The 23,140-nt window shown below is 41.5% G+C and overlaps 1 protein-coding gene across 26 annotated transcripts in view; it reads right to left on the reverse strand.

The window, feature by feature from the left end:
• NCOR2 (nuclear receptor corepressor 2) overlaps positions 1–23,140 on the reverse strand; it is a 248,449-nt gene that overhangs the window by 101,763 nt on the left and 123,546 nt on the right. For 21 of the 26 annotated variants that reach the window (XM_072144332.1, XM_072144335.1, XM_072144346.1 and 18 more), the window contains 6 exons: positions 19,790–19,903; positions 19,609–19,661; positions 19,443–19,509; positions 12,930–13,102; positions 11,309–11,402; positions 2,078–2,256 (listed from right to left, as the gene is read on the reverse strand). In XM_072144332.1, coding sequence (XP_072000433.1) covers positions 2,078–2,256; positions 11,309–11,402; positions 12,930–13,102; positions 19,443–19,509; positions 19,609–19,661; positions 19,790–19,903 — 680 coding nt within the window. The remainder of the gene's footprint in view (positions 1–2,077; positions 2,257–11,308; positions 11,403–12,929; positions 13,103–19,442; positions 19,510–19,608; positions 19,662–19,789; positions 19,904–23,140) is intronic. The other 5 variants (XM_072144341.1, XM_072144354.1, XM_072144353.1 and 2 more) reach the window with 1 other exon arrangement.

Genomic DNA, 23,140 nt, shown 5'->3' on the forward strand with positions numbered 1-23,140 from the left:
TGAAGCCTTTGGTTCTTGAACCTTTCCATGCTTCCTTCCTATCCCTCAGACACTGCGTTGGAAAAATCTGCTGCAAGGATGAAAATTCTTACCCTGTAAAATAGTACTAGGGAAGCCTCTCTTTTATCGGATGCCCTTTTCCAAGATTTTATCTAAAGAGGATCCATCACAGGAAATATTAAAAAGTTGGTTTTTCGAGGTAAAATCTCCTGACAAATTCTTCAGCAATACGAGCAGAGTTTGATAATACCGATGATCTAGCGGACAACCTGATAGCATCTACTAAGAATGCTGAGGCCTTCTGAGCCATTGTGACATCCAAAATCAATTGCTCTCTAGGTGTGCCATCTCTCAATTTATCCTCTTGATACACAAGTAGATGCAACATTAGGTTTAAATGTCCCACCCGAAGATCTTCTGGACACCTTAGAGATAGGAAAATCTACTTTAGGCACCCTATCCCAGCATACTGTACCCTTCTCAGAGAAGGGGTACTTTCTTTTCATAGCTCTAGGAATGAAATCCTTGGTGCTGGTGGAGATCTAGGTAGGACTCTTCTCAAGACAGCAGGTACTGAAGGTACAGAAATGGATCCTGTGCCGGCTGCAGGTGTGGAATACACACAGAGACCACTGTGTGGGGTCTGGATTTAAATCTCTCGACCTGTGACATCAACAGACAGGTGGGACGCCAACCAGCGCCCAACCGGCGGAAATGGGGCAAAGACGCGAGTTGCCACACCAGACCACAGATAGGATGCCGGGCGCAGCTACAGACCTCCTCCACCACTGCAGGCACCACTGACCCGCCATAAACCATCATACATTACTACCACTTTTTTTGGTGCTTCCCCTTCCAGATAAAGTCACTGCTTTGTCGGCTGAAATCTTGCACATGTGCAATAGTACTAGCGCTTCGCTGATATGATGGCATCACTAGAAGTTAATGTTAATTTCCCTTGCAACAACTCCTCTAAACCTAAGCATTTCTTAGTGCCTACTCAGTGTGTTATTATGTGTTTTGCCTCTATTCTATGGTGAAAATATTTCTTAACGGAAACGAGTCACTACATTCTTCACGAATGTAGAAGATGGCAGCTTCCCATAGAGTCCGAGTAACTGACACCCTTCTTTTAGCTAAAATTGTTCCCCATGTATTCAACTTTATAATTTTACCTGGTATCTAAAGATGTCTATAGCACATGTCTATAGCACGCTGAGGTAGGTGTGACCTGCTAGGGCTGAATCCAGCAGCTCCTCCCCATACTTACTCTTTACAGCAGTAATGTCATGTACCAAGGTGACATCATCGTAGGTCCTTTAGCTTCTAACATTAGCAAACTGTACACCAAGCATATCTCCTGACATCACAGAAGCCAGCATGGAGAGGAATAGTCCATGCAGGCATGCTGTGGTTTCTTATGTGGTCATATACGTGCATGGGGTACAGTTTGTTAGTGTTAAGAGGCTAAAGGACCTGTGATGTTACCCTGATCACATGACATTAGTCTATAGATCCCTAGATACCAGGCAAATTTATAACTCTTTTATCGGCACGAGAGGGAAACTTTTTTTTAGCTAGAAGAAGTGGATCAGATAGTTACCAGGGCTCAAAATCAGACATGATAAACCAGGGGCACTTACTCATAGATGCAGACACCATGCCTGTAATATATATCTTCTTATAATTGGCCCCCTTCTTTACAAAATAAACTTTTAAAATGATGATAAAGAGCTCTCTGATCTGCATTTTCAGACTGTCTCATCCTCCCCCTCCTACCTCAGCCTGATGTAATCTCATAAAATGAAAGGGAGGGGGAAGGGGAAGGCGATACACAGTTTAACAGTCTGTAAAGCCAGATCAAAGAGGCGCTAGGATAGGCCATCAAGTTCATTAGCTTAATTTTAAAAGTTGCTTTTAGAAGGTAAGAGGCCATGGATAACAAATGAAAGACTACCATAGTCACTCTGTAAGTGTTTATCATGCTGGATTTTGATGACAGATTTCCTTAAGGTAGCATTGCAGTGAATGTGAATCTGGCATCACACACATCAAACTAAAAAAAAAAAGAACTTACTTCTCCCTGAAGGTATCCTTCTCTTGTTCACTCCACATGTTCATGACCTGCCGCTCCTTGTACACCTTCATGGGGTCGTCCATCAGGCCATTCATGTTTATAAACTTGATGCGCTGCTGCTCTGCATCAAACAACATGGGGGGAATAACTGCAAGCTGACGCATCTGTTTCTCCAGGTTCTATAAAACAAAAAAGTCATATGTATATGAGATCACAATGACAAGAAAAAACAGCCAAGGAGGTGTTTAACAGGCATCTTTAACAGTGATTTGTCATTAAACCTAACAGGATTAGTGTCCTAAATTGCCCTAAATCATCTGTCTGTGTCTGCAATAAAAAGACATACAGTATAACACATATACTCACCTGGGTCTGCGGTTATAGTGCCAGAAAGGTCCTCCAGTGAAGCAGACATAGTACTCTCCAGTTTCCCTGTGCATGGGTCACAGGGGTGTATTTCAAAGTATTTAAAATCACCCTTTTATGTAAATATTTTTTCAGGAAATTAAATAGAAAACTTTAAATACCTTACCAAAATGATAAAAAATCATCTGAGAATGAGACAGAGTAGCCTTCAATGTATGAGAGAACAGGCAGGCCGCCGAGTAAAAACTGATAAAAATAAAAGGGAACCTGTCAGCAGAACTTGACCTAACAAACCACTACGGGTATGTTATCAAACACTAACTCCTTTCAGATCATGTCTCTGTCATAGCTCAGTGTAGTGATCTGTTCAAGAAAATGAACTTTTAAGTAAGATCTAAACTGACTGTATAAAGTAATTGGGGTGGAGAGTTGGTTCTGAAGTAAAGTTCTCCCCTCCTCTGAAAACCCTCTCTGCTTTAAATCCCATGAAGTTCCGTTTCTTAAAAAACACATTCTCTAATTCACTGTAACAAAATAGAGGCAAAAATTAACTAAAATACAGAATTTCACAGCTATAAGTCCAACCTGTCTCGATCAGTCCTGCTGTACACAATTTCAGTTGCCCCTGGACCCGACCCTGTATCTTCTGACTTCTGGGTAACAAATTGTACTTCATAGTGACGGTATTTAATATTCCAAGTCAGGTAATGGAAAGCAGGAATTCCAAATGCTGTGACATTGGTGAAAAAAGCATTTGGGTCGCTTTCTTATGGGCTTGATTTTAACGACTTTCACTGTTCTCCCCAAATGACAGGTCTCCTATATTCCTTAGGTCGGTACAATCATGAGGAAACTACATTTTTATAGGTTTTATAATGTTTTCATACATTTACAAAACTGTACAAAAAATATTCTTAATTTTGCCATCTTCTAACGCTAACATTTTTCATACTTCAGTCTACAGAGCTGTGTGTGGTGAGTTGACTTTTTCAATGCTCCCATCTTAATGACTGTGCAACCTTTTGATCACTTTTTATTACATTTTTTATATGTTGCAAAATGGTTAAAAAGTGTCATTTTCCGTTATTATATTTTGATAGATTGGTCATTTTGGGACGCACGATGCCTGACATGTTTATAATTTTTACTGTTTATTTTTATACCAGTTCAGGGAAAGGGGGTTGGGTTAAGTTTTAGGATTTTATTTATTTATTTTAAACCTTTTTTTTTTATTACTTTTCAGATCCCTTAGCTTACTTTAACCCTAGGTTGTCTGATCATACCCCATGTGGGGATTTTACCGACCATTTATGTAACAAAAGGCCAGAAAACATACAGCCTCGGGTCTTTGAAAGACTGAGGCTGTCATGGAGACAGATCATCGCTCCCTGATGACATCACAGGGAGCATTGATCTAAGCCTATATGGCGGTGCCCACACATTGGCGTCTTTTTACCTCTGTGGACAGCCTAGCGATTGCGGGTGTCACTGGTGGGTGTTTGCTGCAATATGCAGCAAACACCCACCTTGTATGGAGAGGGCTCAGCCCATGAGCTATACACTCTCAGCCAATGTGCGATGTACTAAGAGGTTAACAGACGGTGCTACATCCTGGGATATAAGTAACCAGGTTGCCGAAGTCTGATGCATGTGGTCAATCGATAGGCGGGAGAAATGGACTTCATCACCAAACCTCCATAACTTTAAACAACAAATTTATATCTCAATTCAAAGTTGATTCTCTGTAGGATGTTACCACGCTGGATAAAATCTGGAAGGTGTTAAGCTGCTTGACAAGAAACCACTAGTGCTTTATTTAATCAATTTCTGCTGACAGGTTTTTACTTCATCAAAGGCAGACTGACAAAAATGTATGGGGCTGAAACACGTAAAGAGAATTCAATTATTTGGCATTTGGATGTAGAAAAGAAGGTTTTCATTCAAAGTCAATAGATGGAAATAAATGGATACACAGTCCATTATACAACAATTACATTTCATCTGGGTCCCCCATATCAATACTTGAGTAGTCTTGGTGTACTGTAGAAGTCACCTTTCGTCATTATAAGCTGGAGACATTGTGGCAGACAACATTACTGTTCTAATCGAACATTTTACATTTGGATAGACTTTGGCAGTCACCCAGATTTGAATGATAATTGCCATAAATACTTAATTATTCTTTCATAAAATGTATCATTTTTATGTCACTACTTCTCATTATCATTATAAAAGCAATGTGACATTCAAATACTACTTTTTTCATATCAGAAATGTTCCCAGCATAAAAATATGTTAGAATATTTTAGTGAAATCTTTATATTAAATTATAGGTCTTGTTATGTGTTCAACATTTTCAGTGGAAAGGTTCTCCAGGGGGAGGTATTGAAATCCCATCCATCAAAATTGGTTAACACAAAAACTAGCCATACTGCCCATAGTCAGGAGGTACTGTTGAAATATTTAAGGGGAATCGGTCTCCATATTTTTCACAATTACAGTTTGTGACAGGTCCCCTCCCCATAGCGCCCTATTTACTAAATTCCACCCTTCCAGTCTTTTAGCTAAAAACCGGTAATTACTCACCGGTAATTGTGTTTCCTTGAACCACGACAGCACCCAACCAGAGAGAGAGGGATCCGCCTCCAGGGACAGGAAACCCAGACTTCAAATTCTGCGGTACGCCCCACCTCCTTCAGTGGATTACAGAGACTGTATGGGACTTAATGTTCTCGATTAATTCTGACCACCGTGTCATTCAGTATCACTTTCAATGAGAGAATCTCACACCTCTGTGACACACACATAACACTGAACACCCAAGTGTGAAAAAGAATTTACAAGGGAGGGAATACCCAGGGTGCTGTCGTGGTTCAAGGAAACACAATTAGCGGTGAGTAATTACCGGTTTCCCCCTCTCACCACGACAGCACCCAACCAGAGAGAATAACATAGATGAAATCCTTAGGGAGGGATAACCGAAGAAAGAACCCTTCGCCCAAAGGAAAGTTCCTGTGCACCTGCTACATTTAGCCTATAGTGCCTATAGAAAGTATGTGGAGAAGACCAGGTGGCAGCCTGACAAATCTGATTAACCGACACCTCTCTAAATTCTGCCCATGAGGAAGAAACTGCTCTAGTGGAATGGGCTTTTAGACCTTCTGGTATCGGCTGACCGGCTGCTACATAAGCGGAGCTAATGGCTTGCCTAATCCATCTAGCTATAACTACCGCTGAGGCCTTCTGCCCCCTATTCTTGCCACCAAACAGAACAAAAAGACTATCAGATTTTCTCCAATCTTTAGTCCTATCCAAATATAGCTCAATGGCCCTCTTAACATCTAATTTGTTAAACTCCCTTTCCCTATCCGTAGAAGGGTTGCTACAGAAGGATGGGAGCCTGATCTCCTGGGATCTATGGAATCTAGAGACTACCTTTGGTAAAAAGGCCGGGTCCGTCACCAGAACTACCCTGTCATCCAAGATCTTGAGAAAAGGCGCTCTACATGATAGAGAAGATATCTCTCCAACCCTACGGGCTGAAGTGATTGCTACCAAAAATACAACTTTAATGGTCAACCACTTTAGTGAACAAGACTCCAGGGGCTCAAAGGGATCTCTTATCAGATAATTTAATACCAGAGTGAGGTCCCAGGGGGGCACCGTACATCTCCTAAAGGGGGTCATACGAGATGCCGCCTTTATGAACCGAGATATCCAGGGATGAGAGGCTAAAGGGGACTCAAACAGGGAGCTAAGGGCAGAGATCTGAACTTTAAGGGTGGCAGGTTTTAGGCCCTTATCTAATCCTGCTTGCAGGAAATCTAATATCTTAGCTATATTTGGATGAGCTAAGTCTATCTTATCTGGAGAACAAAAATCTGAGAATACTCTCCAGACCCTAAAATAGATCCTAGAGGTAACTACCTTTCTGCTCTTCTGCAGGGTTGTAATTACCTTGTCCGAGAGGCCTTTTTCCCTCAAGATGCGCCTCTCAAATTCCAGGCCGTCAGATGGAGGTTCGCAATCTGCGGGTGGAATACTGGGCCCTGGGAGAGGAGATCGTGACTCTCTGGGAGGATCCAAGGGTCTGATATCGATAGATCTCTCAGTACCGAGAACCATGCCCTCCTGGGCCAGAAGGGGGCTATAAGAATAACTCTGGCCTGGTCTTGTCGTATCTTCTTCAGAACCCTCGGGAGAATAGACAGGGGTGGAAATGCATAGGCTAGGCTGAAGTTCCACTTGATTGAGAAGGCATCCAAACTTAAGGATTGGTCTCTCGGGTCTAGGGAGCAGAAGAGCCTGACCTGTCTGTTCTTTCTTGTGGCGAATAAATCCACCTCTGGTTGACCCCAGAGTCTGGTTATCTTGGAGAACACCCTCCGATTCAGGGACCACTCTCCCTGACGTAAGAGATGACGGCTTAGGAAGTCTGCCTGCAGATTGTCCTTGCCCCTTATGTGTACCGCCGATATTGATCTTAGATTGGCTTCCGCCAGGTCCAGAATTTGATGCGAGAGGTTCATTAAGGACCCGCTTCGGGTACCCCCCTGGCGATTCACGAACGCCACTGCTGTGACATTGTCCGAGGCAACCTTCAGGTCTGACCCCCGAATCATCGGCAGAGCCCGTCTGATTGCCTGCAGGATGGCTTCTAGTTCTCTGTAATTTGAGGACTTTTTTCTGGATTCCTCGTTCCATGCGCCCTGTAACAAGAGTCCCTTGACCTGAGCTCCCCAACCCGTAGAGCTCGCATCCGTAATCATGGATAGGGGATTCTCCTCTCTCCAAGGCCTGCCTGCCTGGAGGTTCTCTTCTCTTAGCCACCACCTCAGGGAATCCAGGATCTGTTGGGGAAGTGTAATCCTCTGGTCCAAGGAGGACTGGTCCCCCCTCCAGTTTTCCAACATGAAGAGCTGCAAGGGCCTTGCGTGATACATCGCCCAGAGCACCGCTGGAATTGCCGCTGTAAAGAGACCTAGAGTCCTCATAATGTCCCTTATGGTAGGGGATGGCTGTCTGTACAGCTTTTCCACTGAGGCTACAATCTTCACCACCTTGTCCTGAGGAAGGAAAGATTTCTGCTGAGTGGAATCTAATGTGATGCCGAGAAATATCTTTGATCTGGCCGGAGTAAGGGAGGACTTCTTCAAATTTATCATCCAGCCCAGGCGATGTAGGATCCTCATCACCATCCTTATGAAGGTCTGCAACTTCTCTGCTGAACCTGCGATCAACAGGAAGTCGTCTAGATATGGCACAAAGGTGCCCTGATATCTTCGTATGTAGGCTCCCACTTCTGATATTAGTTTTGTGAAAACTCTCGGTGCTATCGCCACTCCAAAGGGTAGAGCCCTGAATTGGAGGTGCTCTATCTTGCCCTCCATCATCACCGCCACTCTCAGGAATCTCTGACTGTCCGGATGAATAGGGACGTGGTAATATGCATCCGCTAAGTCTATGGAAGCCATAAAACAATCCTGAAAGAGCAGGTTTACGGTTGACTTTATCGATTCCATCTTGAATTTTTCCACCTGTAGGTAGCAGTTTAGTGGTCTTAAATTTATAATGGTCCGGAATGTGCCATCCGGTTTCTTTATAAGGAACAGGGTTGAATAAAATCCTGTCCCTCGATCCTGCAGTGGCACCCGCCGTAGCACCTCCTTTCTCAGTAAGGATCTTACTTCGGTCTCCAGAGCCTGTCTTTCTGCTCTTCCGGCCACTGAGGTTATCTTGAAACGCTGTGGGGGAGGGGATAGAAAAGGTAATTTTAGGCCATCTTGTATGATCCCCAAAATCCACTTGCTCCCTGAAATCTTGCTCCACTCCTCCTTGAACAGGGAGAGCCTTCCCCCCACAGGACCCCTGGCGTCATTGCTGACCGGGACGTTTACTGGAATCCTGAGGCCGGGAAAACATGAATCCCTTAGACCTCCTAGAGGGTCGCCACCCCTCTTTCTTGTCCCCGGATCTCTGAGGAGATCTAAATCGCCTTGAGGGGCGAAAAAACTTCCTCTCTTGAGGCCTTGTACCTTACTAATTTCACCAGATGATCAATATCCTCTATAGGAAACAGGGGTCTGCCTGACCTGTCCTCCTCTTCTGACTCAGATGATTCTCCCGAACTAGGGCCAGAATCTTCAAGCTGCCTGGAAGTGCCTGGGGAATTCTCTGACCTGAGGGATCTCCTTATTTCTTGCACAGAACTACGTACTTCCTGCTGGATTAGCATACGCATGGATTCAAACAAGGTCGACTGCTCTTGTGCTAACAGGCGCTGAACACACTGGTCACAGTTAGGTTTTAAATAAGAGTCAGGCAGATTATCTCCACAGATCCTACATGCATGATGCTTAGACTTTACAGTGGCTTTCCCCTTACGAGATTCTTCCCTCTAAAATAAGAATCACATAAGACATCATCAGAACCAGTTTAAAGGCATGGTAAGGCCACACTCACCAATCAGCGGACTATCCCCCTACTCAAACTTTACCGTAGCGGTGTCCACCGACTCTCTACCACCTTCATTAGAACTCATCTTATTCAGTGGTGAGGATACAGCTCCTGTTTCATCCACGACTGGAGCAACTCCTGTGGCTGGCTGTGGGTGCTAGAAACAACACACAGGACTCCTGTGTGGGATCTCCTTTTTAAAATTCCCGCCTCTGACGTCATCTCCCATGTGGCGCTGGGCGGCGCGTCACTTCCGGTCACCACCGGAAGTGGAGTCGGCGCCATTTTGGAGAAGACCACCGCGGGGAGGAAGTAGCCAGCGCTCAGCCGCCCTTCCACACACACGCCTCCACTCCGGATCGGAGGCGTGCCGGAGTCCGCCCGCACCCACAGACTGCGCTGCACCTCGCAGCATTCACCTCTCCACCACCGCCGAGTGACCACCCTCCGGTAAGCCTCGGCGGGGGACCTGTGCAGCCACCTGGGGGTACCTGGGACTCCCATTCCCCCCTTTCACCGCGACTCCTGAGCCTCACCGAGACTCACTGGATCCCCCGTCAGGGACAGGAAACCACTGAAGGAGGTGGGGCGTACCACAGAATTTGAAGTCTGGGTTTCCTGTCCCTGGAGGCGGATCCCTCTCTCTCTGGTTGGGTGCTGTCGTGGTGAGAGGGGGAAACTGTTCCTTCACATCCACATAAAATAAACTTTGTTATCTTACCTGGCATACAGCCAGCAGCAGTGAGAAGGAGGTGGCGTGTCCTGCTCGGCCGAATCCAGTGGCCCTTTCCATCCTTGCTTCTAATCCTCCCCATGCCACATGCCTCCTTCTCACCATTCAGCACTTCGTGTCATGTAACCACTGTGATGTCATCTAAGGTCCTTTACCTACTAACATTTCCAAAATATATCCCTATGTATGTATCTAATCACATGAAATCACACCATGCCACAATGCAGGCATGGAGAGGAGTAGAAGTCCATGGAGGCTGCTAATCTAATGTGATCAGATACATACATGGGGTAGAAGTTGAAAATGCAACTGGGTGAAGACAGATGTGAGGGAAGCAACTTTTAGCTAAAAGAAGGGTGGGATATAGTTACAAGGGCTCCATGGGAACTTGTCACTCACTTTATTTGTGAAAAATCTGGTGACAAGTTCCATATAAAGCATACCTTATTTTTCAAAAATTTGCATAAATTAGTAATGTATATATAAAGAATATAAAGAATATCAATATACAGTAAATTCGGTCATCATGACTGCTATTTATGCAAAATACATCTTTAATTTAAAGATGTCCCTGAGCTGCTGGGTAGAGACCTAGCTGCTGCTATGATTTCTGCTGTGCACTGTACTGGGAGCAACCTAGATTTTCATCAACATTGACAAACATCTCTTTGTGCTCTTGTTTCCATGTATATGATTGGTTTCTAGTTTTTGGTTGGTGGGGTCTGACCTGGGGATGGGGTCCGAAGCAGGAAGGGGTCCCTTTATGGTTTTCCAAACAAAGTAGCACTTCCAAGCATCCAGTATGCTGAGAAGTTAAGCCTAGCCCTATGGAAGTTAGAAATTTGAAGATGATGTACCACTAAAGTGGCTCTTGTTAAGTCTTATCACCGCAATTACTTTTTGACATAAGAGTAAACGTCCCTCTATTTCTTGTCATATATTCTGGTACAATTGTAATGTTTTTGGTTTAGTACATCTATAACATCGTTACTGAAATTAAAAGGATATCTACCATCAAATTCAATGTGGACAAACCAGGAACACGTACGCATAGATGCAGGCACTGTGACTGTGGAAATATATTTATATTTGCTACCTACGACCTCTTTCCTTCTTAAATAAACTTTTAAAATTTTGCTAATAAGTCAGAAGGGCTCAGGGAGGCATGATCAGACCTCCTCCATGCTGCAGCTTCACAGTCTGTTACATTGTACAGTCTATGCGAGCAGACAGAGGGAGGGCCATTGGTGAGGGAGTAGTCAGAGACATATTCCTACACAGTATAAAAGCCTGTGAAGCTGCAGAATGGATGGGATCTGTAACAACCTCGAGAGCCCTTATGGCTTATAAGCATAATTTTAAAAGTTGATTTTAGAAGGGAGGCGGCCATGAATAACAAATATAAGAAGATTACCACAGTCACGGTGCCTGGATCTAAGTGTAAGTGTCCCTGGTTTATCATGCTGGGTTATCATGATTTTGATGGCAGATTTCCTTTAAAATAAGATTTAAATTCCTTATTTAGATATTGACTTTCCTTCCATTTTCTTTCAAGTGATTTGGGGTTCTGTTAGAACAGTTGAATTTTGAGTGACAACAATAGATTAGACGTATAGAACAATGTAATCCAGTACTGGACATTGTAACGGAGGAAATAAAGCAGAAGGAATCCTTACCTCCTGCTCAGAGAGGCCGTCAATGATTTCTGACACTTCATGCTCACTGCGTGCAGCAGATAAGGACAGACCGCTTCCCCTTTGTCCTACCCTGCTGAGAGATGGAATTGAAATGTTCAGCCATGTGTAGTGATGCACAAGCAGGTTGTATGGATGAACAACTTAACATGCCACTGCAGACATCCATAGTACACCTGATACCCCAGGCTCTCAATGGATGCAATAATACTTATAAGCTAATGTTTTTCACCCAGTCTGACTTTAAATCACACAGATGGCGGTGCAAAGCAACAAAGCGCCAATACATGGAAGCATGCAAATGCTAAAAGGTGAAAAACACAGGAGTTTGTACTTTTATTACAATTTACAATCCAGAGTCTTTCAGATTTAGGGGGGATTTATCATTGTTTTTTTGTCTGTTTAGTGGTGTTTTGGCACATTTGTGGTACAAATGTGGTTTTGCGACTTTCCATTGCGCCAAATGAACATATGACAGTGCAAAGTCACTTTAACATAGACCCTGCTTGTGCCAAATTCATTATTTGCAAAGACTAGTTTTCACATTACCACAAAATTCATGATTTGCGATTTAGCACAAATTTTGGCTCAAATTTACGGAAGTCCCTACCCTGGTCTAAGTTGCGATTTTTGTTGGGGTTTTTGCGACTTTACATGCGACTATTGCAAACAACCCACACAGCAAAAAAACACACTGCCAGCAGATTTATCATAGCCTACAGCTTACAGAAGAATTTATTGAAGTACTGATGTGAAGCTGCATGCACCTGGCACTATGTATTTAATAATATTGGTCAATCTGGACAAAATCTATTAGGCTTTGTTGCGTTTCATGGAAATCTATGGAGAAACGGTCATTCACCCCAATACCAGCACCTCAGGTAGGTTATGTCCTTTCTTGAATTCCCTTTTGTGTTAAATCTCACCAATTTGATTGTATAACATCAACTACAACGTCATGTGAAATGGAGCAGAGAAAAGTCATATTTTGAGTCACTTTCAGAGGCTGAAGGCGAAGTGTCACTTCAGATGTCTCTATATTCAGTTGTATAGTACCATGTAATTTATAGAATCCCATCTTTCAGATCACATGAGATTTGTGGTCGTGGGAGTTGCAGAACAGGAGATACATGCAGTGTAAACAAAAATAATAAGAATGCAGATAAAATCCAATTTCTCCCCTTTTTATCTCACATTCCCAAATATGTCTGCATGCATCTGAGGTTTTGCGGATCACAGAAGCACGAGCCAAACGTGATCTGAAAGATTAGATTCTAAACTTTAACATGATACAAGAACCATGTTACTAATGGGCCCAAGTTATGCCCATTTGACACCCCCACTATAAACTCTAAAGGGGACTCATTTCAGGCTCTCTTCAGTTTTTCTCAGCTCATTTGCATATGAATGTGGTGGGGTTTTTGGCTTTTTTTTTTTATACAGAGAAACTGGGAAATTAAACACAGAATAGTGAATTCTAGAAAGTATTCGGTAGTTAAATAGGGTAAATCCAGGAGACCTTTTAATGTAATTATCCAGTTTAACAAACTTTACTACACCTCTGGCATGACAAATTAAAACCCAATGCAGATTTAACACCAACCTCTGCATGCGCTCCTGAAGCTCCCTCTGCTTGCGGATCTCAGGGAACTGCTTCTCATAGTACTCCCTTATCTTGCTCTCCTTCGCCCTTCTCCGCGGATTATTTTCAATACGCTCTACCTTCTTCTCCCAAGCTTCCATCAGCTGGTCGTAACGCTGACATAGTTTTTGTTCCTAAAAGAGTGTTGTTATGATTATTTATCATTAATAAAGAAGCATTCATTGCATTGTGCTGTACATTCCATAAGGGGCTCATATACATTACATTAATGTACAAAAATATTGTTTATGTAAATTAAAATTACTACCAGGAAACTAGGTCCCTACTTGGTAATGGTCTGTCATAACAAACCCACCCAGACCCATTTCAAACTAATAGGTCTGGCCGATTTATGCAGGCTTAAAGGATAACCAACATGCAGAGAAAAAAACACCAAAAACAAAAAAAACACACATAATTCTGCTCCAGGTGTCCCTGGTAATCATTCCTCAAAGCATTTTGCCTTTCGGTCTTCAATTAGTACCTTTTTTGGCCCACAGCAACCACGGTTTTTAGTTCTCAGAAGAACTACAATCAGCAAGAAGGATTGTTGACTGCCTCCTGTGACTTTTTATTTTTTTTTATTTACTATACCAAATGTACAATACAATAATATACATAATCACTTACACTTCAACTTTTTAAAAACATTAACAATACTGAAAAGATTGTGTCACATAGTACCATTACCCCCCTCACCTGACCCACCCTCAGCAACAGTCTTCCCGTTAAACTAGATACATACCACTCTCCAACAATTGTATGCCCCCAAGCAATAAATAAATAAGAAGTTCTCTCCCCCCAGCCCCATGCCAAAACCCCTAGCGGCCAAACTCCAGGTGCATCCCTGTTTAGAGCCTCTACTCAATTTCAACTCCCTAGAAATCCCCCCCCCCCCCCCGTTAACTAATATCCTTACAGAGGGGTACAAGTATCACATTTTTACTAATGCTATGAATTTATTACCAAAACTCATTGCCTCCATGGTCAACCATAGATAGTCCCACTCTTATGTATCAAATGCCTTAGAGTCATCTAACATCAAAATGGTGCTTTCCCCTGTGTTGGACAGAACCAACTACAGGTTAAGAGGTTCCTGAGGTTGTCCATCGTAGAACAACCGGGCATAAATTTCTGTTGATCCACATGGACAATACTTCTAATACATTTTTTGAGCCTCTCAGCTAAAATTTTGGCGAGAAGCTTATTATCAGTATTGATCAAAGAGACTGGACGTTGAGAGTCAAGTTTACTACCGTCTTTCCCAGTCTTAAGTATTAGGGTTATCAATGCCTCCTCATAGAAGGGGGGAGCTGCCCCTTCCTTAATGAGTAGTTCCATACCTCTAAGAGGTGGTTAATCAATTCCTCTTTGTATACTACATACAGCTCAAACGGATCCCGTCCAACCCAGGGGAACTTCCCCTAGCCCATGCGGGACAATATATCCTATTTCCTCAAAACATATCAAGGAATCAAGCAATGTTCTTTCTTGTTCAGGGAGACACGACAATGGAACCTGCGAAATGTACATGGCAATCTCTTACTCATAATGATCCACAAAAGCCTCTATTATGTCCCGTGACTGATGAAGAGTACCCCTCCCGGGTTTTTCTATAGTCTTAATTATAGTACTTTTTTTCCTTATATTTGCCAACATTTTTCCTGGCGTGTACCCTCGCCTGTCTTCATCACAAGCGCTCACTGCTGACCAATGAGAGTTTAGCCTGTGCAGGTTAAGGTTTATTCAATGACCAGAAAAGTTTCAGTATTATCACTTGCAACTAGAGAAGAGTGAACACAGATACAAGTAATAGGAGGCACGGACACTATGTACACAAACTAGATTACATAGATCGTTCCGGACATCAAATTACACCACAAAAAAAACAAACAACCACCAAAATGTAGGAAGTATAAAATAACATCTGTGTCTAAATCTATGTAAAGCTGCAGCACAGCGCATGGGACAGATTGATGTCTAGCATAGGCACAGTGTGCATATCACTGCTCTCTATCTCCTGTCTGCCATTTTCTGTTGCCATATGGTAAAGGGGAGGGAAGACTGTGTACTTGTCTATATACAAGTGTAAGGAAAGCAGAGAGGAGAATCAGTAGAGAGCAGAAAGGTAAGGGTGTGTGTCTCACATGTCCATTTCTCTCCCTATTAAGCCCAGTGAGGGCGGGAAGTGGCAAGCAACGGCCATTCAAGGAGTCACTGAAAGCAGGGGGAAGGCTGCTGAATAGCAGAGAAAGGAGTAAGATTCAGGTTACTAATCCAATTACAGAAGGGCTTGAAGGAAATCTACCATTAGTTTTTATGCACTGTGAACAAAACATACCTTGAGAATGCTGTAGCTACACTGATACAGAAATCTTATTTAATCCCTAAGCCGAGTGGTTTTGCTCAAAAAACTAATTATAAAATTTAGAACCTTGGGAAAGCTGGGTGCATCCTGGCTGCCGTGAATAAACACATTACTTCCATATGCTTGCACTGTTCTGACAGGGCTAATCAACCTGAGCTGGATGACTCCTATACAGCAGCTGGGGGATGGTGCAGCGTTTGATTACTTCTGCCTGTCAGGGACAACCAAGTGGTTATGCTTATGCTGGGCGGGCTAAGGCTGGAGCAGTGCATAATTAGGATAAGAGAAGAGCACTGGGGCAGCCACAGGAGTGCTATAAAATTATAATAATGAGGCTCTAATTGTTTCTTCAGCAAAACCACTCGGTTCATGGATTAAACAAGATCTGTTTCTGCATCAGTGTCACTACAGCATTCTGCAGGTATGTTTGATTCATAATACATAAAAGCAAATGGTAGATTTACTTTAAAATTACCTGCCCTACAACAAATGAAAAGGTTTTTTTTTTAAATTATGGTTACTCTTTAACTTAGGGACTTGGTGTCCTTGCAGGTTACAAAATGAGTTCGGCTACAAATACCAGATCAGCAAAAATGACTGTAATAGACAATCTTTTAAGAATTCTGAATTTAGATACGTTTTTTTGGTAATTTAAAACTCATACAGCCTGAAAATGTTTTGTTAATTTCAAAATACACAATAAATGTATTTTCATTGTTCTGACATTTGGCATTCAGTCTCATTTCCATACATTTCTAGCATGTCACAGAGTTCAATTAGAAACTTGCTAAATGCTACAGCAATCACTGTTTGGATTAGATTGATCAAATGAAGGTGACATAGCAGTTGGCAAATGCATTTTGATTCCTTCCTGCATTATATACAAAGCATTTAACAGGCTGCCAAACACTTTCTAGCTCCACAGTCCTGAGAAAGAAAGATGCCTCCACAAAAATGTAAATTACAAACTTCTACAGCTCAAGTTTCTCTAAATCATCAAAAACATAATCCACTTTATCAGCGAACAGAAAAACAGTCAACAAAACTGAAATCTAGCCAGTGATTCCCGAGTCACTCCTTGATGGGAATATATATATATTATATATACAATATGTATATCCCTCTCTCCTCATATTATATATATTAAACAACATTTTATTTGTTGCATAGAGAAAAAACATCGTACAGGCAGTAGAAAATATTCACTGTATCCATGTAATGTATAACATTAATCTGCCTACATATGTCCAGGAAACATGTACCCAAAAACATTTTCTTTATTTTCCAGAAACCGCAAAACTTAGTGCCTTGCTGTCCATGCCGTTATCAGGCCGTAGATGGGAATATATTCAACACGTGCGTTAACGTAATGTAAACAAACAGTTGAGTTTAATAAACACAAGTGTTAACATCTGTTTGATTAGGCAAATCTCTCTCCAGCTGATGGAATGCATTTTGAAATTCGTATGTTAGACGCAACGTATGACTGCACCAATAATCATAGAGGTCGATTTTTAAAGAGAAGACATTTTTGGTTAGTTTTTCTGGCACCCGTAATGTCATCATTTGCTGCAAAGTTATAAACTGTTAGCGTTTAACAAACTTGGCTTGTGTAAGATGGCAACAATTTTTATGAGGTTTTGAAATGTTACATGTGATTTGGTGTAAGAGATCAAAAGGCTAACTGCAACTTTTGTCACCCATTTTAATCCTTCCCCTGCCAAAGACATATCTCATATGTCCTGGAAACTAAGAGCCATTACTTGTTGGCGCCTAGAACAACAGTTCACCTCTTTAATATGACACCAGGATTGTGTTACTATGTGCCATCTTCTACCCTTTCAGACAACACCAGAACTGTAATTCTAGGTGCCACAGATCAAAACTTATAGCCCTCTGAATTGTGCCCCCTTCCGGCCTCCAAGCTGGCAGGCAGCACAGAGGAGGAAGAGGGGGCTGCAGAGAAGGGTAAGCTGACAGTCTACAGATAACAGAAACACTATGGCCCACATTAACTAAAAACTATGTGCAGTTTGCCTGTGTAGTGGGCAGAGGGCCCCAGATTCAGGATTTCTGGTGCACGTTCTTCGTGAAACTTTTTTGTTGGCGCACCTTTAACATAGGGTGTGCAACACAATTCTGTCAGACTTTGCATGAAAAATGTGGCACACAGTCCGACTTAAGATTTTTTTTTTAATCTAAGTAATATGCAAATGAGCTGAATACTCTCATACAGGCTGAATGGAGTGTGTCAATTCATATTTTGGATTATAAAGGAACTAGATTAGTGCTTTTAAAAGTTTATTTAAGATAGCAATCTCATCTTTCAAATAGCATTAGAATGGTGGTTCTGTGAGATACCAACAGTTAAAAACATTATTGGGAATATGATCTGCACCTTTTCCCACCTTTTCTTTAACTGTTTGCATCTCCGGATCTGTAGATCACAGAACCACACTTTCAATGTCGCTGTAGATTTGGGCAGTCAGAATTGAGTTAAAGAGGAAGTTTCATTGTTAACTGCAAGTATAATAATATAAATCTGCCCATGGTTAGGTGATCTCAAACAGGCGCATGGCTCTTTATAACACACAGCTCTGTGATATAACAAGCCGGGCACCTGTGTGACATCACATGACCAGTTTTTAACAAAGGGAGATAAATAATAAAGCTTCCTGTTCACTGAAAGTAAGCAAAGATCTAGAAAACTGTGAGAAATCTATAAAGAAAGTATATTGCAAAAATTGTATAACTTTTCATTACACAAACACTTTTAATTGTTTGCTGAACGTAGACAACCCCTTTAAGTGGTGTAAAAGCTGGCAATACTAATTAATTAATTTTGGTTTAAGTCATAATATGAAAAAAAAGACTATTATCTGTTGAATTGAGACTAAAAATCCTGATTTGCCTTGGAATATGAGAAAACAAAGACTGTCCTTTAGGTATCCCTGAATAACAGGTTTTTGTTGTCCAGGATAAATAATTCCTTTATTAGGGACTTCTGCTGCTGTACAGACAGCTCCTTTAAGTGTACCGTAAAAAATCTGATCTTTCCTTGGATTTGGAATACAGCTGGCTGGTAAGAAATGAAGCCTTTATGTTCTCAGTAGGCCATGGTGATCAGTCAGGGAACAGAGTTACGCTTCTGTACTTTTAATTAATTCTACCTTGTATTTTGCTGGATCAGCGTCTGGTCTTTTGTGCCTTGAAACATTAAGCTGTCCTCTGGCACCAAACCTCTGCACAGTCGGCACCTCAACCTGATACCAACAAGCTCTTTCATTTAACTGTGTAATGCACTAATAATAGGTTTTTCAGGGGTGTTTCTTTCTAAAATATGTTTTTATTTACCTCCTGGTACCCGAAAAGACAATTGGTAACCTGCATTTAGTAAGGAGGGCTCTCAAATGGTTTATGTGTGTGGGGTGGGGGCTACACAGGGCAAAACAGCTTAAAGAGGACCTGTCATCCTGGATAACCCACCCTCCAAATGTGCCCCCCATAATCCTCCCCCCAGCCACTTTCTCCCTAGCCATTTTTATTTTAAATTTATGTGCAGTAAATTTATTTAAAACGATCCGACCGCTTACTAAATAAGAGATCGGATCGTGTATTCGTCGCGCTGGCAGTCGGGCTTATTCATTAGGGGGCGTGCCGACACGCCCTTGCCAGTGGACACATTGTACGAGAAGCCGGCAGCATCGCATCGCTGCCGGCTTTGGACTGGCTTATTCACATTGCCGGCCAATGCTGTCGGCTTCTCGTACAATTGTGCCAGGCGCTAGAGTATATTTTTTGTCTTTTTTTTTTTTTTTTTTTAAATGTATCTTTTTTGTTGTTCCTTATGAATATATACCCACACAGCAACTTTTCAAGCGTAATTTTTTTATGCATAGAACATTGGTATCACGGAAATATTTCTGGAAACAGTTTGACATTGTTTTTATGGGAGGTTATCCTGATCCAAATATAAACACATATTTTTGCACACATTATTGTTTATAGAACGTGTATTTTTGCACACAAAAACATAATTATAAATGCAAATTTTTCCCAAATACTTGTTTGCTGCTAAGTTGTCTACATAAGTAAACATTGCTTACCCATTGCTTCCGTGCATGATTCCTTCTTTTAAAATATAGAATGAGCTTCTTACGCATAGTCTGGTTACTAAAGCAGAAAAAGTGGAAAATAGAAAGCCATTTATTTTCCAAATACTTTCCCAAATAAACAATACAGTTGGAAATACTGACTGCATGACGTACTTACATTTTAATATTTTCGTGGTATTGCTTGGTGTCTGATGGCTGATTGTAGAGAGGCTGCAAATAAAATAAATATACAATTATTCACAACATAACTACAAGACCATCCATGTATCATGGAGACAATAGGAGAAATCTGTAAATCCCTAGTAAGCATACAGATAGATGCCAGGGATGCTGCCCACCTGTGATAAGGGACACGTGAAACATTTTAGTTCCGATGTATCATGAATGTGACGTACCAGTTCCACATGAGGTCCCAGACCTTCCAGAATCCTATGAGCTGCCTCTGCCTTTTTCTGAAAAACAAATAGTTATATAGGATTATTCACATTTAACATAAACTCCTTGCTTGACGTTGGATCGAGTATTCCTATCACACTCACTAACTGCATGAAACGTCAACTCTCCGTTTACTAATCTATCCATCCTATGTCCTCCTCCCGTCTGTTATCCGGCGAACACCAGATATATACCAAGCTCCAGGCTTCTCTGCGGTCACTTTCACCTTGGACCTTGTATATAAGATACCAACTGATGGCTGGTTCAAGCAGTAGAATTTTTATTTAAGTAACTACGTCAGTTACCGAACGCAAGTGTGACCTTAGCCCTGGTAGTAAAAACCCCGGAAAAGAAAGGAGACATAGAAGGGTCACCTGACCTACTTTGAGTCTCAACCACAGTGCTGGAATCAAAAATGACCAACCAGTAAGGGAAAAAAAGTATATCTTAAAACCTTGTGGAAAAAAATTTATATATTTCTGACTTCATAGCAGTAGAAAGCTTAGTAGCATAGGCAAGGTCAAAATTTGAAGAGACACATGCCAGAGAAAGTTCAGGGTGGAAAACATCTGAAAAAATATTAAATGTGTAAATACTAAATAGGAATACAGGCGGTCCCCTTAAGAACACTCGACTTACATACGACCCCTAGTTACAAACGGACCTCTGGATATTGGTAATTTATTGTACTTTAGTTCCAGGCTACAATAATCAGCTACAACAGTTATCAAAGGTGTCTGTAATGAAGCTTTATTGTTAATCCTGGTTCTTATGACAACCCAACATTTTTAAAATCCAATTGTCACAGAGACCAAAAAATTCTGGCTGGTATTACAATGATAAAATATACAGTTCCGACTTACATACAAACTCAACTTAAGAACAAACCTACAGACCCTATCTTGTATGTAACCCGGGGACTGCCTGTATATAATATCTAGGGTTATTTTCATAATAAATGTATGTAACGTTTTAGACAGAACATATTCGGATTATTGATTATCCATGGTAGGGTTAGGAAGCCATCTAGTGGATTTTTGGATTACTACAAGTACCAAAAGCATATCAAATATTTGTAAAGGTGATTAATCGCATATTATTGGGAGAGATTAATAAGAACAATAAAAAAACTTTAAAAGACATCAACTTTACTTATACATCAGCCCATTATGACAAGAAAACTGCTATACTATAACTTGTCCTAAGCTTTCATTCCCATACAGAAACACTGCAAGTATCACCAATTACTTGACTAAAATAAAATGGGGACTTGGATCCTTCTGCCGATTATTATTAGAGGTCTATGGACAACTACCAACAACATCTGTGTGTTACAGACAGTGGGGAGTTAAACTCTGAGACAAGTGCCAGCAGCCAAACTATGGCACATAAACCCTAATGGGTGTGTGATGTGATGACCACTTATGAAATGCAATCTGGTTGTCATACTTAGAGATGCCACTGTATTTGTAGTTACCTCCTTATTAATATCAATACAGAGACCATGGGCAGTGGGTAATGAAAGTGAAGATTCACTGATGGTAGACTAGTCCTACTTGCTCCTCAGGAATCCTTCTCAAAACATATTTTATTATAACCCTGTGTACCGCAATTTCGCTTTAGTCTGGTGCGCTCGGGGAAACATCCGCTGAGCACCTTGGCTTATAATGTATTCCCTCCCCATCATTCTTACAGTCCTGCCTGGTCCCTCACATCATCGGCTCTCTACAATCTGAACAGGCAGTACCAGGGTTACTGGAAGAGTGAGGGGGGTTAATAAATTATTAGATGAGGGCTCAGATGCGCCCCAGGTGGATTAGTATAATTTTTATAACTCCGCAAAGTTGCAGCATAAAGGTTAAAAGAAGTTCTGAGACGGAGGATTCCTCAGGAGCTAGTAAGTAGGATTAGTCTACCTTTAGTGAATCTTTTCACAGTAAAAATGAAATTTGGTGTAAAAAGTGCTAAAACGTTCGATATTGCTAAGTTTTTCATTTACCATTGTGGAATAAGGGAACTTATGTGACAGGACTACAGCTCCATTAATGCACATTTTTCCCATGCCATGGAGGCCTGCCTACTATCATACAAGGGGGTTATAGCTGCTGCTCAGCGGGTGATACCGACATTCTCTTTCTGTAGCAGAAATAATGTGAGACATATGCAATTTTACAGTGGTTAATGCACTCAATTATTCCACGTAATATGCATTATTAGTTATATTCCTGCAACAGAGTAAGGAACATTCCAGAAGTGTCTTGGAGCAGAACTAGTTGTTCATGGTAACCAATCAGAGCAGTTTCAATATTATTAGCAGCTGTAGGAAAATGAAGGCTGAGCTCTGATTGGTTGCTCTGAGATACTTCCGATAAATCTCTTCCTATGATTTCAGATGGTCTATCTCTGTAGTATAACTGGAATAACCTTGGCTATGGTATCGGAAAATATAGATAATCCAGTCGGTATTTTATCATTTACTGCACTACACAAATAGCTCTATCACAGTGGACCCTGAAGGATAACAGTCATTAGTCTGAAGATTAATAAAAAATGCAGATGTCATAGATCATAAAGAGACGGTGAAAAGAGCAATCCTAAGGTGCTCCAGCCTCAAATAAATGTAATAAAGCACTGCATAGTTTTCTGCCGGATAGAGCTACATTTAGAGGTCATTATTTAAGGCCCCGTGGAGAAGGTCAGTCTGTAGAATAAACCTTGCTGAGGAAGTCGATGTGTGCCCAGCCCAGAAGGATGCTCGTAATAATCTCAGCAGATAGACCGTGTACATTATAATAGCCGAGAAGACAATTACTGCAGCTTTTATTACCCACGGAGAAACAAAAACTGCAAAGGAAAGTGATCGGAACAGGGAAGGACTGGAGAAAATAGCCGCCTTATGAACAAGGTTTTGATTTACAGCAGACAATTTTCTGAGAACATAAGGAAAAACAGCATGTGCTTATCTTATCTCTGCAGTAGATAGCAGAGATCCGCAAAACCGACTCAAGCATCGCCATTACACGTCTTACTACAATCATTTGTCATCAGTGGCAGAACACAAAGCAATACAGTCCTGTACAAGACATGGGAATGAGAAGAAAAAACATACACACAAAGGTCCCATGGTGGATTTGTGATTCACCTTATGTCATCAATTTGCTGCTGCACAATTACAGAGCTATAGATATGCATTATAACTGTCCATGGAAAGCTTCTGCTGGTATAACCGGAGGCTAGCTTTACATTGGTGCTTT

Source organism: Engystomops pustulosus, chromosome 1 (assembly GCF_040894005.1).
Source record: "Engystomops pustulosus chromosome 1, aEngPut4.maternal, whole genome shotgun sequence".
Classification (NCBI taxonomy): domain Eukaryota; kingdom Metazoa; phylum Chordata; class Amphibia; order Anura; family Leptodactylidae; genus Engystomops; species Engystomops pustulosus.